This window comes from Cervus elaphus, chromosome X (genome assembly GCF_910594005.1).
Source record: "Cervus elaphus chromosome X, mCerEla1.1, whole genome shotgun sequence".
NCBI classification, from domain to species: domain Eukaryota; kingdom Metazoa; phylum Chordata; class Mammalia; order Artiodactyla; family Cervidae; genus Cervus; species Cervus elaphus.
Window position 1 is genome coordinate 160394778 of NC_057848.1, and position 18890 is coordinate 160413667.

The window sequence follows — 18890 nt, forward strand, 5'->3', positions numbered from 1 at the left end:
GTAAATTTCTTATTTAAGAATGATCCCCAAGCCTATGATTTGGAAATAAAGGAAATTTCCTATATTATTGTTAACAAGACATGTCTTCATAATAGTAGAAATGAGTTAATTCATAGCTAAGACACCTCTTAAGATGGTCATAACACCGAAGTGGAATTACAATGCAATTTGGTATTTTTTGCTTATAATGTATTTTTTTTTCTTCTCATCATCTGCAGAATTTCCCACGTCCTACTTTGCAATGTAACCCAGCGGGTGTCGTTCTGGTTTGTGGTTACCGATCCTTCAAGAAATCACACCCTTCCCGCCGTTGAGGTACAGTCAGCCATCAGGTAATCACTGCTAAGTACGCCTTCTCCTGGTAAATCAACTTGTTGATTAATTCAGTGGTTTTCATAGACTTTGAAGACTTCTCTCTCTGCTTCACAATGATTTGTTTATTAAGATGTCAGTGATTTTGCTGTGGTGGGCCAGAGGCCACCAGCATGGAGTGGGCAGAGGTTCGGGATGCTAGTAACATTCTCCAGTGTCCAGGACAGCACTTCCCAGCAAAGAACAGTTCAACCCCAAGTGTCGGTCGTGCTCTGGTTGAGAAGCTCTGCTTTAAACATTAGCTAAGAATTAGGTTCATTCTGTCTTGTTTTGGCAAGAACACCTTGCAAGGCAATATTGTCTGATGGTTCATCACATGCATTCTTGAGCCTGAATGCTCAGGTTTTGAATAGTCGTTTTGCCTCTTGATAGCTATTAGAATACAGACAAGTTACTTCCCCTCTTTTTGCTTTCTTCTTATCATCTATAAAACAGAAGTAATTATGGTATGCTCCTCTTGGAATTGTTGAGTAGATTAAATGCAAAGCATTTCGAGGGGCAAGTAATACCTTTGACTTTTATTTAGAAGTCAAGAAAACTATTCACATTTCTTGGGTTTCTAAGGACTTACCTTCTTGAGTTAATGTACAGTCCTTACTATTAAAGCATACTTTTTGGCAGAAAAAAGGTAATATCTTGACTCTTACATAAATGGAAAATAAATGCTCTCAAAGAATTTTGGGCTTTCCTGGTGGCTCAGGTGGTAAATAATCCACCTGCAATGCGAGAAACCTGGGTTCGATCCCTGGCTTGGGAAAATCCCTTGGAGAAGGGAACAGCTACCCACTCTAGTATTCTGGCTTGGAGAATTCCATGGACTATATCCATGGTGTCACAAAGAGTCGACATCGCAGAGTGACTTTCACTTTCACTTTCATCAAAGATTTTATTATCAAGTTAATGAGGAAATGAATAAGATGTTAAAACCGTTTTAATGGAGACTTCAAGGCAGCATGCAAATATAGGAATTGAAGATTTGTGGTGTTTATTTACTAAAAGATACACCAGTCTATCCATTGGCAATGCTCCACTAGACGCAATTCACCTGATTCTCTGCGGACAAGAATCATTTACATTATATTAGTTTTCTCGAACTTACAGATTTGAAAATTAATTCAAAGACAGTAAAAGGTGGAAATTGTTCAGAAGGGTAGACTGGCCAGACACTCAATCATATTTTTCACCCATTTGAAGTTTTACCCATTTTTTTCTGACAGTTCCCCTCCTCCTCTCCTTGGGATTAGAATAAACTTTCAAAAGTGAAATATATTCCTTTCTGCACAGAAGCAGAGTATGCAGTTTTTATTTCAATTAGTGTGCAATTTATGTGTGTCAAAACTTCAAATCCCACACATAATTGGTGTTGGGCAAATTGATTTAGAAATCAAGAAAAATATACACATTCTTGGGTTTCTAAGGATTTACCTTCTTGAGTTAATGTACAGTCCTTACCTTTAAAACATACTTTTTGGGGAAAAAAACGTAAAATCTTGTCTCTCATATAAATGAAAAATAAATATTATCAAAGATTTTGGGCTTCCTTTGTGGCTCAGCTGGAAGAATGAGTTCCCCAAATAATCTTGACCCTGAGAAAGAAAGATTGAAACAAAGTTCACTCTCCTTACAAAGGGATTTACAGGTTATTGAAATGCACATTTTTCTCATTATATCTAGTGAAAGAACTTATTTGCTCTTTGTAAAATGTTAGCATTTAAGGCAATATGTCTATAATCGAATGCCAATTGTTTTTGTGCGAACAAACATCTGTTTCCCTTGCTGAAGTGAAGGCATTGAGGCTCTGTACCAATGGAAAGTGGTTTAAGAAGAAGGTTTGAATTAAATTGTTTCTGCACTTTTGCCACTAAGAATACTGCTGAGAGACACTACTTAGGGAGTAAAAATTAGGAATATTGTATTTTGTGAGAAAAGGGATTTTATTCAAGCCCTGTGATCAGGGAGGACTCCAAGGAAAATGAGGGCACTGTGCTTAAACCAGGCTTCAGTTATTGTGAGGAGGAGGAGTGAGTGCTTAGGCTGAAGGTCGAGGATGGAGATGAATATGTTCACAACAAAATGTCTGTTTCAAAGGCCCCAGTAGGAAGGGCTGTTTAGGAGATGATGGCCAGTAGAATGGGAAATTATATCAGGGTATGGATAGGGCTCATCAGGAGTGTATGAAATTAAAGGAAACAATACCAGGAGGGCAGGACAGAGTGAAAAGAAAGGAGATGGTACCTAGAAGGCAGTTAATATGTCATTGGGCAAAATAATACTAGTTCCACCTAATGCTTGCTTAATATTTTCTGGTTCACGAGCCATAATCTGATGCATCTTTGGCATTTAGTGTCAACACCAGTCATTTCTGAGTTATTATTATTATCCCTGCCTTATAAATGAGAGAATTGAGGCTCGGGGAGATTGATTGATTTTTCCAGGTCACCATGTGAGAGAAATAAAGAATGACAACTTGAATGCAGGCACACTGCCTTTGCATCCAGTGACTTGTTTTTCCCCTACTCTACTAGAGTATCCACACCTATGGAATTAGGTGAGGGGATGAAAGATCAGTTCTACAGTGTCTGTTTTTGATCTGTTTTGAGGACCTGGCCTTATTCAAGGCCAATTTGACTAGAAAGTATCCATGGTGATTGACGCCCATTGGGGATTTCAGTGGTAGATGGAGATATAGTTTGTATTGAACTAGAACTTCTGATCAGCCTGACTGCTGAGCAACAAAGTAGACAGAATGGGAACGCAGAGCAACTTTTCATTTTACTGTTATCTGTTGGTAGGGGAGCTCATCATTTTGTGGAAAGTTTTGTGTTATCAAAATTAGGTTACAAAAAAAGAAATCATCCCATTGTTTGATAAAAATTGCATTGAAATCATCCTGTGCTGCAGATTAGCTGGCTAGGATTCTCCTTCACACGAGTAACCATGCCTCCTTGTAGATTTTCATTTGCTACGGGTGGTCTTTCCTGACACCCTGGTACTGGTCTGCAGAGATTCTGAAGCTGTTACTCTCAGGTTCAAGATGTGCACTGTCCAGTACAGAACTCAGCAGCCACACGTGGCTCTCAAGAACTCGACATGTATCTAATCCAAGATGAGATATGCTCTGTCAAGTACACACCGAATTTCAAGGACTCTGCCCAGAATAAAATGTGAACCAACTTACTGTTGATTCCATGTTAAAATTATATTTTCTTGGATATATTGAGCAAATATATATTATATTAAAATCAGTTTTGCCTATTACTATTTTCTAAATGCAGCTGCTAGAAAATTTGACATCACCTAAGTTTCAAATATTCTGGCTTATAGTTCTGCTCTAGAGGTTGTTGAAATCAGCTCGTCTAGTGTAAATTCAGAAAAGGCCATACAGTATCTCCAAGAAATCACATCTAATTTGCAAATTCCAGCTAGAAATTTAGTTTTGGTCAAATAAGTTTTTGCTACCAACCCCTCCCTGACTGCTACCACCACCCAAAATGCAGATTTTCCCCAGGGAGCATAATAGATTTACCTTTGTGTTTTTCTAAACTTTTGGACTCCTAAAGCACCGTTTACTTTAGTCATATGGAACTACTTGCAGTTGACGAAACAGTTCATACTGTATATATCCTGTCTCCAATTCCTGTGCTCACTACAGGTCTGAAGTGAGTACTTTGGGTCTGAAGTATTCCTACTTGTCCCTGCAAACACAGCTCAAAACTTGTCTTCCCAGGAAACCAGCTCTGACTTCTTACTATGATGACACCTCTGCTGTATTCCCACTGTGCCCATTTTTACCTCTTTCATAGAACTTTTTGTGCTGTACTGTGATTGTGGAGGGACTGATGGGCTGTTGTTCTAGACTGTAAGCTACTCGGGTATTTTTTTTTTTTTTTTTTTTTTTGCCGTTTGTATCTCTAGCACCTAGCAGAGGATCTGGTACTTAGTAAGTTTTCAGCAACTGTTTGTTGAATTGAATGGAAAACAAGAAAAAAAGATGAAATTGATGGATTTGCCGCTCCTCCTGGCTTCATGCTTTCTGTCTGCTCTTGATTTTCTTTTATTCTTAAGTTTATCACCCACTTTTTACATATTAGTTTGTGTTTTCAGGCTGTAAGCCACTTAAAATAGAATTCCGTCATTTTAATCTAGATGCTGCCTCTCGGAATAAAATGTGGTGGGCAGAGCTCAAAAGTCAGGACTTCCTGTGACTTCTAGAACATTCATGACAATGGAGGGCAGTAGTGCATAGACAGGCACCTCTCTGGCAGCCAGGACCACCACTTACGAACAGAAAACCACAGCATGATTGCCCTCATCAGACTGTCGGCTCGACCTGAAGTCTTCTGCTGGGAGATGCTCTGTTTATAGAGAGGGTGGTAATCCCGGGGACACAGGGAAGGGCTCTACCTTTGGTTTCTAATGTTTCTTCTCTCTTGTTTGTGTTTAATCATCCTTGTATTTTAGAATGAATCGAAACCGGATCAACAATGCCTTCTTTTTGAATGACCAGACTCTGGAATTTTTAAGAATTCCTTCCACTCTTGCACCACCTACTGACCCGTCTGTGCCCATCTGGATTATTATATTTGGTGTGATATTCTGCATCGTCCTTGTGGCGACCATGCTATTGATTTTATCAGGAATCCGGCAACATAGAAGGTAAGATATTTATAAAGGGAGAGATTGAAAGAGCATTTTCCTGTTTCCTCATGACCTGGAAAAATAAGGAGAGGATTTTCCCCTACCTGAAGTGAATCCCTTATATTGTAAACTGAAAAAATGGGCAGTTTTCAAAATATCAGTTATGCTTTTGTTTTTGGACACTTTTTGGAGTCCGGAGTCCCTTACTTAACTATGACTACTTCTAGCGCCATCTTTCTTTCTTTTCTACACCATGTGAATGTTTCATATCTAGAGTTGTTTTTAATATCTGGGGTATGATTTTTTACACTGGATATACAGAGCTTAGCAGGCTTTTCGGATAGGCAGAGTTAATCTTTGGTTTTCACCCTCCTCCAAATACTAGTTCTGCCACCGTTGTTTTCCTGCCCTCCTTGGCCTGCCTCTTCCAGTACCTACAGCCACCATCTTGTACCAGATACTTTTGTGATGTCTTTGCATTCTCTCCCTTTGGACGCTCTTCCCTCGAGTCCTGTGATCTTATCTAGACCCATGTTCTTCACAGTGGCCTTTGAATCATCTCCCTGTATCAGAATCACCTGGAACACTTGTTGAACATGTAGGTTCCTTTGCTCTACAACAGAGCCACGAAAAGTTCATTCTCTGAAGGAGATGCATTCTTTTAATTGAAACTTAGTTGATGTACAATTGAAAGAGATATGTCTCAATGAATATCCAGCTAATTCACTTTTTTGAGGGCTTCCAGTTTAACTACTTACATTTCAGTTACCACTCATGGAGTTCATTTAGCTGAATTCTGGGGCACATGCAAGCTTTGCTATCTAAATTATTGACATTACCTCCAGAGAGAATTTCAGACTGGTGAAAGTGTTCCTAAGGTAGGGAGGAAACAAAGCTTTCACAATGAAAGGAGAAAATAATCTTGTTTACAAGCACCTCTGATTCAGAGTGCAGGTGGAGAGAGTCCTGAGCTCTACTTTGATGCTTCTAAACCTTCCCTTCTGACACCAAGGAAGAGGAATTCTGTTAAGTGGGCATCACAGGGACACACATTGGTTTTCAAAAGCGTTGGTGCCCACGTGGGACATGCAGGTGGTGTTTGGCCAAGCTTGTGTTTGAGTAAGTGTTTCTGCTGAGATTTTCCACTTTCCATATGGTTCACGCTGGTTATTAGCAGAAGGTAATCATTTTAAATTTGCCGCTTTGCAATTTTTTATTCACAAATGATCAGTGAAATGCTATGGAGTGAATGTGATCTATGTCTAGTCCCTGAATTAAACTTGAGGATTAAGATCAAGTTGTCACTGCTTGACTTTCTTGCTTTTGGCATGACATGTAATGCTGAGAGACTTGATCCAAATTATTAATTTGTTTTTGTTTGCTTTCTAGAATATTAAGAAATACTCTGTTGCGGTATTTGCATGCCTGTGTTCAATAGCTTTAAGTTTTATATTAATCCTGAAATGCTGGGAGTCCATGCTTTCTAGCAGTTGTAACCTTCATGAATTCACTTCATCCCCTTATTTCCCAATTTCCTCACTAGTATGCTCTGGTGTAGGTGGTGGAAGAATGGGCTTTGGAGTTGGACTACTTGGATTCACAGTATTTATTGGCTAGACACTGCTCTTGGAAGTAATGCATTAACTGTATGGCTATCAGGAGGCACAGGCAATGAGTCAGGGAAGCCAAGCTGAAGAGAACATGGTTTGTGGTGCTGGAGTCAAGTTGGTTAAATGTTTCTTTACTATCTGTGCATAGATAACTTTGCTGGAGGGACAGTGAGCTGTGTTAGAAAGAATTAATTTGTTGGAATCAAAAGTTAATAGCATAGCATTCTCGAAGGAGCGCCTGGCACCCAGCAAGTGCTCAGTAAGTGTTAGCTCTTAGTGTTATTTTATTATCCTGCTGTTGGTGGTCTTTCAGTTCGTTTGTACTGGGATCAGCTATCTTCCTTCTGAGCAAACTCTCCAGTAATGGAATAATTGGGCGTGTAGCATCATAATCTGTTGCTTGGGAGAAGTGACCCTGTTGCTCCAACCTTGCCTTCACAAAGTTAGTTCATGTTCAAACCAGGAAAACAGAGGGACAAATCTCCTGTGTCAACCTGGAGAGCATCAATAATTAGCAAATAGAGACAGGACAGTCATGATAACCTTCTGAAGAGAAATTGATCTGTTAGGTTTTCCACTTGATATGGAAAAATTTTGCTGGGTTTCTCTTGGGAAAAGTATTGCTTCAAAAGTGGGGAGAGGGTGCAGTTTGAAGTGGGAGGAGCTCTGATCTTTGTGATGAAAGTTTTGTCTATTTGTCAAAAAGATAGAAGTTGCCCTCAAAAGCCTTTAGTGTTGAGGAAGACACAGATTTGTTCAAGAATGCAATCCACAGGTTAGATGGTAATGAACATAGCTTGTGTGATAGAACATCTTAAACCTAGAAGATCAGGGGGGACCCCAGGGTCATCTGAATCACCCTTCTACTTCTACAGAGAAGAGTGCCAATGTCATCTAAGACATGTGCATTTCTCAAGTTACCTTTGGGAAAATCCTCAAGTGAAGCTTTAACTCTTCTGTTAGCCGTGTCAATAACAGCATTCCATTGATTGTTCAGAAGCTCTGGGTGGAAAGTGTGCAGTCACTGTGGCCCAAACTAGGTGAACTCAAATACTAGCTATACCTGTTAGCTGAGTGAGGTTTGTTGCATCATCAAATTTCTCCATCTGTACGAGGGAGGTAATGTCTCACAGGGCTTCCATGAAGACTGGGTGAGAGAAATGTGTATAAAGTATAATATGTACTAAATAAATAGTAATTATGATCCAAGGTGAGCTTAACCGATTTCTGTGATTCAAGAATGCTGGAAAAGATCACTTTTCCATCCAGATATTGCCACAGTACTGCAGAAGCTTCTCCAATTCATTGGCCTATTGCTTGAGATTTTATTAGTTAACAAACACCTATTTTAGAAAGCAAGAGGTCTTGTTAGGTCAGCTGTTTACTGTGATAGTGGTGAACTGACTAATCAGCCTTCTCTCTTAAAAAAAAACAATACCCTGTTTCGTAGCATTCGCTGATTTCCTATCCACTCTGAAATTTCTGAATATTTAAGTCTCCTCTTGCAAGCCTGAACCAGCAGGTTTCAGCATGTCATCACAACTGCTGCCTCTTCGGGAAGTAAATTTGAGGAGATTGCTTCCTTTCTCTATTACCATCTAGTTGAGAATAGCAGTTTGTGAAATAAGAGGTTTGTGGAAGGAAAAGAGTTAGAAAAGTGATTTTTTTCTTTTAGAGAACGATTAGGAAGTTGGGTAACTAAGACAAACTGCATGTACTTGACCATGACATCTGTGCTAGATCTGTGTTTAGCCCCAGGCTGGAAGTGGATAGTTTAGCTCTTTGGTCTTTACGATAATGGTGATGATGATGGTGGTGACAGGGATGGCGGATGATGGTGATGATAGTGATGGCTTTAATGGTGGGAATGAGGTGATAATGGTAATGATGATGAAGTTGATGATGTGATGTGTCTTTTAGTTGAAAGACCACTGGATCGATACTCTTGGATTTGGGTCCCAGTCTTAGGCCCTAGCATTTATTTATTAGCCGAGTGCCTTGATGCAGTCACATACAGAAAATGAGGATAGTATTTTCTTAAATAGTTATGCTGATGGGAAGACAAAATTAGAGAATACACACAAGTGCTTTAGACACTGGGGAATGCTATACCAATGTAAAGAAGCATCACCATCAAAAAGCAGTTACAAAGTGCTAATTCTATGCAACCTGGCATTTTGGGCCATAAAAGGAGAGTCACAGACACAGCACAATTTCAGACTTGTATGTATATAGTATAATTGATCCATGAACCTTTTATATAAATGGACTGTTGTAATGGTGTTATCTTAGGAAGGGACCTTAAACAATGATCTGTATCCATTTCTCCAGATGCCAAAGCCCAGAGAGGTAAAAATATCTTATTCCATTCCTTTATTTACCATGCATTGTGGGATAGGACCTCTAGAATGTATTGTGGAAGAGATGTACCGAGATAACATGGGTGGCCCTTGCCTATAAGGAGATGATAATCTTGTAATTGTAACAAAGCCAGGTCAAGGACTCAGGACATTGATCCCTAGCTAATGGTCACAGTTGACTAGAGTCACTAGTAAATTCACTTGATTTCCTTCTGGTTTTATTTCTCTTCCCATAAGGTCAATAGTAAAGAAAAGTGCATTTGGGTTTGTATGCATTTTTTCATACAAGGGGCTGGCGCTCAGCCAACGTTTTCACGTATTGAAACTTCACATTCTTATAAAGTCTCAATCAAATGAATGAACTGTCTTGAAAATAGAAATGTAAATGAACTGAGAAATATTAGAGGTGATAATTATTTTACTTTGCTGATATTAAATGTACACACTCATTAGGAATCAAATATATATTTTGAGCAAAGTCTGGGAAGATGAAGTGAGTTCCAGGTCCACTCCTTTCTGCAGTCTTGTCCCATTCTGAAAGACAAGTTGCTCTCCATGTTTGAGTCTCAGTTCTTTCTTTCAAAAACAGATGATAATAAAATCTGCACAGTATTGCAGTAGAAATTAGATAAGATGATGTATACAAAGCGGTCTTCTGTGTAATAGACACTAATTCTTATTGTTTCTGCTATCACATGGCAGATTAAAAGAGACCTGGCTACACACATATTGTTAGAATGTAACAGTACTAGTATTTAAACCAGATGTCCTTGGTGCCAAAGCCCACCAATCTCACTATGCTGCTACGCCCACTAAAATTGTTCTAGCAACGCTGCAGTTTCCCCAGGGCTCTTCTACACTGATTAGATGACAGTTGCAATTCCCCAATCATTAACTCTGGCCCGTTTTGAAATCATATTTGTGTGTCCTTTGTTGTTTTTCTGGCTGTTCTTGGGCCTTGGCTTTTCAACCTTATCTTGTTTGAAGGGAGACAGAAATACTCTTTCTGGTTTTAGCTGCCACTGGTTTATCTTGAGCAAACTCTGTTCCTCAACACCCCCTCGCCACGTGGGCCACCCAGTACAGGCAGACCTCCTTTTCTTGTGCTTCACTTTATTGCATGTTTTTTACAAATTGAGGTTTCATGGGAGTTTTCTACAGATTGAAGTTTTATGCCAACCCGCATCAAGCAAGTCTATCAGCACCATTTTTCCAACAGCATTTGTTCACTCTGTGTCTCTGTGTCACATTTGGTAATTCTTGCAATGTGTCAGTCATTTTCATTATTTTTTTATTTGTTATGGTGATCAGTGATCTTTGATGTTACTGTTGGAATCTGTGGTGTGAGCTCCATAGACCATGCCCATATAAGTTGGCAAACTTAATGGTGAATATTGTGTGTTCTGCCTGCTCTACCAACCAGATGTCTCCCATCTCTCTCCCTCTCCTCAGGCCTTTCTATTTCCTGAGACAAGAATATTGAAATCGGGCTAATTAATAACCCTACAGTGACTTCTAAGTGTTCAAGTGAAAGAAAGAGTCATGTATCTCACTTTAAAACAAAACCTAGAAATGATTAAACTTAGGAAAGCACATAGAAAGCTGAGACAGGCTGAAAGCTAGGCCTCTTACACCAATCAGTTAGCTAAGTTGTGAATGCGAGGGAAAAGTTCTTGAAGGAAATAAAAAGTGCTAATTCAGTGAATACACAAATGATAAGAAAGTGAAACAGCTTTATTGCTGATGTGGAGAAAGTTTCAGTGGTCTGGATAAGTGTAACAGAAACAGAAAATCACCATATAATAATAATAATTGATTCTGAAGAGGCTTCTCAATGGATACTATCACTGAGTAGAAGTTGATTAGAGAACAGGATACTCACAGGGTCTCAGTGTAACACTCCTATGAGCAATGTACTAATTATACAGAGATATTTGTATTTTGTAAAGGGAGAAATTTGGTGAATATCACCAACAATGACACAAAATGACAAGTGCCTCCTGATGTGATGCACTGAGAAGATACATTTTTTAAAAACAAACTTCTGTGTTCTGTGTTCATGCCCAGCTCCATCACCATTTTTTTTTCATTTATTTTTATTAGTTGGAGGCTAATTACTTTATAGTATTGTAGTGGTTTTTGTCATACATTGACATGAATCAGCCATGGATTTACATGTATTCCCTATCCCGATCCCCCCTCCCACCTCCCTCTCTACCCGATCCCTCTGGGTCTTCCCAGTGCACCAGGCCCGAGCACTTGTCTCATGCATCCAACCTGGGCTGGTGATCTGTTTCACCATAGGTAATATACATGTTTCGATGCTGTTCTCTTGAAACATCCCACCCTCGCCTTCTCCCAGAGAGTCTAAAAGTCTGTTCTGTACATCTGTGTCTCTTTTTCTGTTTTGCATATAGGGTTATCATTACCATCTTTCTAAATTCCATATATATGCATCACCATTTTTTTTAACTTGAATCTCTCAGGAGGAACTAGTCAGACACAAATTAAAAGACATTTTGTAAAAACAGTTGAACCGAGTTCAGCACAAAATAGGCACTCCAGCAATGTGCTTAGAGCTGGATGGACAGACATGAGTGTCTGGCTAGTGAGAAAGACAGATAAATGGATATATCAATGAATGCAAATCAATGACTGGCTGGCTGGATAATAAACTAATAGATGGATGGATGTGTGGGTGGATGGATAGATGATTAGAGAGTAACTGGGTGATGGAACAAACAGTTTGATGGATGGATGGATGGATCCTCTACACAAAGTTACTCCGACAGTAACCCAAGGCAGATTTTGAATAAGATTTACCAGAAGAAAGAGAAAAAAGAGGGAAAGAAGGAAAAGAGGAAGGAAGGAGGGAAATACACACATGTGATATTTCTTGTATTTCTTGAAGAGTTATTTTTTCAAATGGATTGAGGAAAATACTCATTTTCATACCTTAAGAGTTAGAAGTGGTATAGATTTTTGCCAGGCTTCACTGGTGGTTTATTAATTTCGAATAGGTGGAGTTCATAAACAACATACAAGTAGCATTCCAACACCATAGATCTCATTGTAATCACTTGAAACTATTTCGCCATTGTACATGCTACTGTCAAAGATCAAAATGTGCCATTACAGGCCCAATGCTGGGAATGAAAGTTGGCAGGTTGTATTCCCAGAGACCTAGGTAAGGACAAGCTGCTGTGTGTTCACTTCCTCAGGGTGAAGATACTCCATTGTCCATTCCAAGCATCAGCAATCAACAATCAGTGCCACTTTGGGTGGGCGTATGATTTCCTGTGATGAGAAGGTCCTCCAGCCAGGTGAAATCACCTACCAGAGGACTAGAATTCTTTGGCCCCTCCTCCTGTAGACATGGGTGTCCTATCACTTTCCACATTGTCCAAAAAGCAAAGGCAACTGACATTCTAGAACCATCGAACACATCATGTCCATTCATAGTACCCAACACTCATTCAATACCTATGTTTTGAGTGCCTATTATACATTGGAAGAGACACAGTTCTTGTCCTAAAGTGAACAGAAAGGGCTCAATAAAAAAGAAAAACTCCCTTCCCTCCCTTTTTATGTATTTTAAAAAACAAAAGTGATGGTTCAGTAGGAATGATACCCTAGTGACAAATTTATGTTTATAAATTATCATCAAAAATGCCTATGCTGTGCTGTGCTTAGTCACTCAGTCATGTCCAATTCTTTGCGACCCCATAGACTGTAGACTGCTAGGCTCCACTGTCCATGGGGATTCTCCAGGCAAGAATACTGGAAGGGATTGCCATGCCCTCCTGCAGGAGATCTTCCCAAACCAGGGATTGAACCTGGCTGGGTCTCCCGCATTGCAGGCAGATTCTTTACCATCTGAGCCACCAGGAAAGCCCTAGGTCATGCGGTTTCTCCCTAAATCACTCATCATCAGGCTTGGAGTGAGTAATACTTCTTCACAATAATAAATAGGTTTTTTAACATTCAGTTTTTACCCTCAAATTTGTGTATGTAAGTATGAAACTCATATTACAAAAATCTTAATGGATGGAGCATTCTGAAATAGGTGGCAATGCAATCAGTGGTAGTCTTAGAAGTAATGACTGCTAATGTTCATTTGCCAGTTTCTTCAATTAAAAGTTTTTTATGGAATTAGAAGAAAAATTGCAGAGGGCAGGACACTTGTAGATCATGGCAAGAAACTTGCCCTCTCTGAGTCACAAAGGGAAAATGATCCACCAGGCATCAAAAGGAATGGGGAAGAACGAAAAAGGAAGTAGATGCATGAGGACAAGTTTCTCTTCTTTAGAAGAAGGATTTCTTCATCAAAAAGATTCTGAGCGAAATCGCTGTGGAAATGTATCAAAATGAAAGCTGTGTTCATAGCAAATTATGCACATATTATTCTTTTGTGACTTTAGATCCAGTTGTTCAGAGTCTTGACATTGTGGCCTTCACAAACTGCAGAATCAGTAACTTGCTGGCTGACGGACATGATAAGAAGCTCAAAGGTTATCTAACAGTAATACGGCCCTTTGTCACATTTCGCAGTATGTCCTGTAATAAACTGATTCACTGCCTGTGCATTGCTCTAAGTATAATAAAACTTATCTTTCTGGATCATTCCTATTTGATGTTCTGCTAAAAACATGAATTCTTTTTCCTGAAAAATAAAATTGAGTGTTAGTGACTTCCGCTCTTCCTGCATTGTCAGGTGGTTCAGGAAGAGGATTTAAAAATAAAAGAAAGCAACCTGTGACTAAAACACCTGAAAGTAGCTGTTCGGAGCCTCACAGCAGCTATTTGTCATAAATCCAGACAGAAAATGGGCAAAAGACATGACGAAAGAAGTACAGGCTTACCTCAGAGATGCAGCAGGCTTCATTAGACTGCAATAAAGGGAGCCACATGACGGTTTTGGTTTCCCAGGGCATTTAAAAGCTATGTTTACATTATACTGTAGACTATGAACTGTGCAATAGCATTATGTCTTAAAAAATCACTGTACATACCTTAATTTAAAAATATTTTGGAGATAAAAAATGCTAACCATCATCTGACCCTTCAGCGAATAATAACCATTCTATTAGAGAAGGGTCTTGCCTTAATGGCGATGGCTGCTGACTGAACAGGGTGGTAATTGCTGAAGGCTGGGTGGCTGTGGCAATTTCTGAAAATAAGACAGCAAAGTTTTCCACATTGATTGACTCTTCCTTTCATGAAGCATTTGTCTGTAACATGCAATGCTGTTTGGTACAGTTTTACCCACAGTAGAACTACTTTCAAAATTGGAGTCAATCCTTTCCAACCCTGTCGCTGCTTTATCAAAGTTTATGCAATATTTTAAATCCCTGGTTGACATTTCATCATCTTCACAGCAATTTCACCAAGAGTAGATTCCATCTCAAGAAACCACTTTTTTTTGGCTCATCCATAAGAAGCAAGTTCTTATTCTGTTAAAGTTTTGTCACAGGATTGCAACAATTCAGTCACATTCTCAGGCTCCACTTTTAATTCTAGTTCTCTTGCTTTATCTACCACATCTGCAGCTGCTTCCTCCACTTAATTCTCGAACCCCTCCAAGTTATCCCTGATGATTGGAATCCACTTCTTCCAAACCCTTGTGAATGTTGATATTTGGACTTCTTCCCATGAATCATGAATGTTCTAAATGGAATCTAGAATGGTGACTCCTTCACAGAAGGTTTTGACTGACTATGCCCAGATCCACCAGAGCAATCACTATGGCAGCTATAGCCGGATGAAGTGTATTTCTTAAATAATGTGACTTGAAAGTCTAAATTACTCCTTGGTCCATGGGCTGCAGAATGGATGCTGTGTTAACAGCCATAAGAACAACATTAATCTTGTTATATGTCTCCATCAGAGCTCTTGGGTGACCAGGTGCATTGTCAATGGGCAGTAATACTTTGAAAGGAATCTTTTCCTGAGCAGTAGGCCTCAAGAGTGGGCTTAAAACTATCCAGTGAACCATGTTGTAAAAAGATGTGCTATTACCCAGGCTTTGTTCTAAGGGCCTTGGAATTTTCAGAATTTTAAATGAGCATTGGCTTCAACTTTGAGTCACCAGCTAATTAGCCACTAACAAGAAAGTCAGTGTGTGCTCTGAAACTTTGAAGGCAGGGATTGACTTCTCCTCTCTAGCTATGGAAGTCCTGGGTGGCATGTTCTTCCAATAAAAGGCTGTTGGATCTACAATGAAAATCTGTTGTTTAGCGTAGCCACCATCATTATTTATAGTTGTCTTTATTTTGTAAACAAGAGCTGTCTCGTTGTCTTTTCTCTGCCTTTCTCCACCATGTTCTTTATTTTTTTTTTATAAATTTATTCATTTTTTTTCTTTTCTTTTTTTTTATTAGTTGGAGGCTAATTACTTCACAACATTTCAGTGGGTTTTGTCATACATTGATATGAATCAGCCATAGATTTACACGTATTCCCCATCCCGATCCCCCCTCCCACCTCCCTCTCCACGTTCTTTAAAGCACTTTGAAAATGAACCCTCATGTAGGACTGATAGACCTTGGTCATCACTGGGGCATCTTCATCACTTCCTCACCCACTGGAGACTCACTAAGGTTCTAAGGGACTTTCATAGTGGTCACCACAGCAATGTTCACCATCCCAGCCATGTGATCCACTCAGGTCTGCCTCTTTGGAGTTTCCACAGATTTCTAGGACAAGAGAATCTTTGACAGGTCTGGAAGCCTCATGCCTAACATCGTGCCTCCATGATGCTCCAACAACCTATGATAATCCTCAGAGAAACTCTTCTGCCCTCTGGTTTCCTAGAGGTACTCACGTCTCTCTTCTCCACCTTCCTCTGTGATATCAAGCACAATTGGCTCAATGTCTTGGCCTTTCACAAAAGACAGGAAGAATCTTTGAATTCAAGGCTATATTTTTCCACACCCCAGGGGAATATTAAGGGACTGGTTACCACTTGGGTTGAGATATCAGGGTTTTCAAAGGGTCTGAGAATGAGTAACTTAAAAATTTATCCTGTTAAATTGAATTTTTTGAAATAACCTGGGATTATAGCTATGAATTGTAATGTAATTAGTAAAATGTGTTCTGAGTTCCAAAAACCTAACTTACAAATGAATGCAACTATTTTGTAATGAGTAGAGGTAAGGAATGATACTTGCAGTTTAGAAAGATTACATCCTTCTACAAAGTAATGTGACTTTGCTTCTTGATATGTCATTTCAATCTGATTATACATTTCCCTTGCATTCCTTCATGCAATTTGTGTGTGTGAATGTACATATGAATATATGTGTGTATACAAACATACTCATTTATATAAACATATATATTCTTTCATATATATGTAATCCATGCAGACTTCTGATCTTGATACCATCTTTTCACCTCATCAGCTTTTTGTGATCCTTGAAATTTATTTGAAAATACACAATGTTACCCATTTTTCCAATCATTCTAAAGTTCCTCTTCCCTTTCCTGATCTCCATGTTGGAACAGAAGACCATGCTTTCTCTTCCTAGATCTAGATCCCAATCATTCTTTTTATGTGCATTTAGGAAGAACAAAGGACCATCTGAAATGGAAGACACTGAAGATAAGTGTGAAAACGTGATCACAATTGAAAATGGCATCCCCTGTGATCCCCTGGACATGAAAGGAGGGCACATTAACGATGCTTTTGTGACAGAAGATGAACGGCTCACCCCTCTCTGAAGGGCTACTGTTTTGCTCCCCACCTGAAACTCAACACTTGTGTCTGTGTAACTGCTGAACATCACAATTTATCGAGGCAAGACTATGTATTTTGTTTTCATCTTTCTTCTTTTGTAAGAATTTTGAATGTGCGTGAAATGAAAAGGCAATGCCTTATACCCATGAAGACAATTGGAATCATAAGCTGCTGACTATTCAAAATATTCTAAAATATTTCCCTGACAACACAGTGTATAAGTGTAGTCATCTGGCATTTGCAGTTAGTGATTTTAAAAATATATTCGTATTTAAGCATTTCTAGTCATAAGGTCAGGCCAGCGTTCACACTTTTGAAGACCTAAGGAAAAAATAATTTTACAATGGAGAATGCCTATAATATGGTGTCTAAATCATTGAAAGTGGATCCTTTTAAATATCATATCACTCTGTATATGACTAGATAAGGAAGAATAACAATTACTGTAAATTGGATGGATAAAAATGGGAGTGTTGAAATACAAGGTGGAACTTGATCCTGTTATCATACCAACAATTGCTTATAAATTTTTTCTATCAGTCTCTAATAGGGCAGCTCTGCAGTTTGTAAAAGTACAGTCTGTGCTAACTTAATAAAGTACTAATCATCTCTTTTTGATTAACTGACTGATTGTGGTCTGCAATTTCTTTTCACACTGTGGAACACAGTAAGCCTAATTTTTATGTTATGTTTAATCTGCTCTCCTGTCCTAGAAATGAATTACCTTTGTTGTGTGTATCCCTGCTTGAAGACTGTAGTCTTTAGACTTGATTTTACCCTTAGAATGAGAGAAAATAATAGCAAATGAAACAACTGACAAAGGATTAATCTCCAAAATATACAAGCAGCTCATACAACTTAATACCAGAAAAACAAACAACCCAATCAAAAAGTGGGCAGAAGACCTAAACAAACATTTCTCCAAAGAAGACATACGGATGGCTAATAAACACATGAAAAGATGCTCAGCATCACTCATTATTAGAGAAATGCAAATCAAAACTACAATGAGGTATCACCTCACACTGGTCAGAATGGCTATCATCAAAAAGTCTATAAACAATAAATGCTGGAGAGGGTGTAGAGAAAAGGGAACCCTCTTGCACTGTTGATGGGAATGTAAACTGATAAAGCCACTGTGGAGAACAGTATGGCGATTCCTTAGAAAACTAGGAATAAAACTAGCATACAACCCAGGAATCCCACTACTGGGCATATGCCCTGAGAAAACCAGAATTGAAAAAGACACATGTACCCCAATGTTCACTGCAGCACTGTTTACAATAGCTAGACATGGAAGCAACCTACATATCCATGGGCAGAGGAATGGATAAAAATATTGTGGTACATATATACAATGGAATATTACTCCACCATTAAAAGGAGCACATTTGAGTCAGTTCTAATGAGGTAGATGAACCTAGAGCCTATTATACAAAGTGAAGTAACTCAAAGAGAAAAACAAATATCATATATTAATGCATATATATGGAATCTAGAAAGATGGTACTGATGAACCTATTTGCAGGCAGCAATGAAGATGCAGACATAGAAAACAGACTTGTGAACACAGTAGGGGGAAGGAGAGGTTGGGACGAATTGAAAGAGTAACATTGAAACATTTATATTACCATATGTAAAATAGATAGCCAGTGGGAATGTGCTGTATGATGCAGGGAGCTCAAACCTGGTGCTCTGTGACAACCTAGAGGGTGGGAAGTGGGAAGGAGGTTCTACAGGGAGGGGACATATGTATACCTATGGCTGATTTATGTTGATGTGTGGCAGAAACTAACACAGTGTTGTAAAGCAATTATCCTCCAATTAAAAGAATCATGCTAATAGACTTGATTTTACTTCCAGATAGGTATCGTTCTAAATTCTAATAATTATTATTATACATATATTGATAGAAAATTTGCAGCTCAGTCTCCCACTGCCATCACCAACAGTTGGTGTTATAGCAGTAGTCTCTAACTCGCTTCCCATATCCATTTTTTATTTTGAAGGCATGGGATGGACCAATTTGATCACTAGATTATTTTCTTCACTGTTTATTGTGAAGCTGAGGGGATTTCTTCCACTTGCAAAGGTCTGTTCCACTAAATATCCTTGCTGAGGAAGTTTTCTTTGCTAGCAGAAATGCCCTGTAAAACTGACCATCATACCATT

At 38.9% G+C, this 18890-nt stretch overlaps 1 protein-coding gene across 1 annotated transcript in view; it reads left to right on the forward strand.

Moving 5' to 3' along the window:
* The window catches only part of CLTRN (collectrin, amino acid transport regulator), a 41769-nt gene extending 24425 nt beyond the window's left edge, over positions 1–17344 (forward strand). Inside the window, exons 4-6 of the mRNA XM_043896094.1 lie at positions 219–332; positions 4834–5028; positions 16546–17344. Coding sequence (XP_043752029.1) covers positions 219–332; positions 4834–5028; positions 16546–16702 — 466 coding nt within the window. The 3' untranslated portion in view covers positions 16703–17344. The remainder of the gene's footprint in view (positions 1–218; positions 333–4833; positions 5029–16545) is intronic.
* The last annotated feature ends 1546 nt before the right edge of the window (positions 17345–18890 follow it).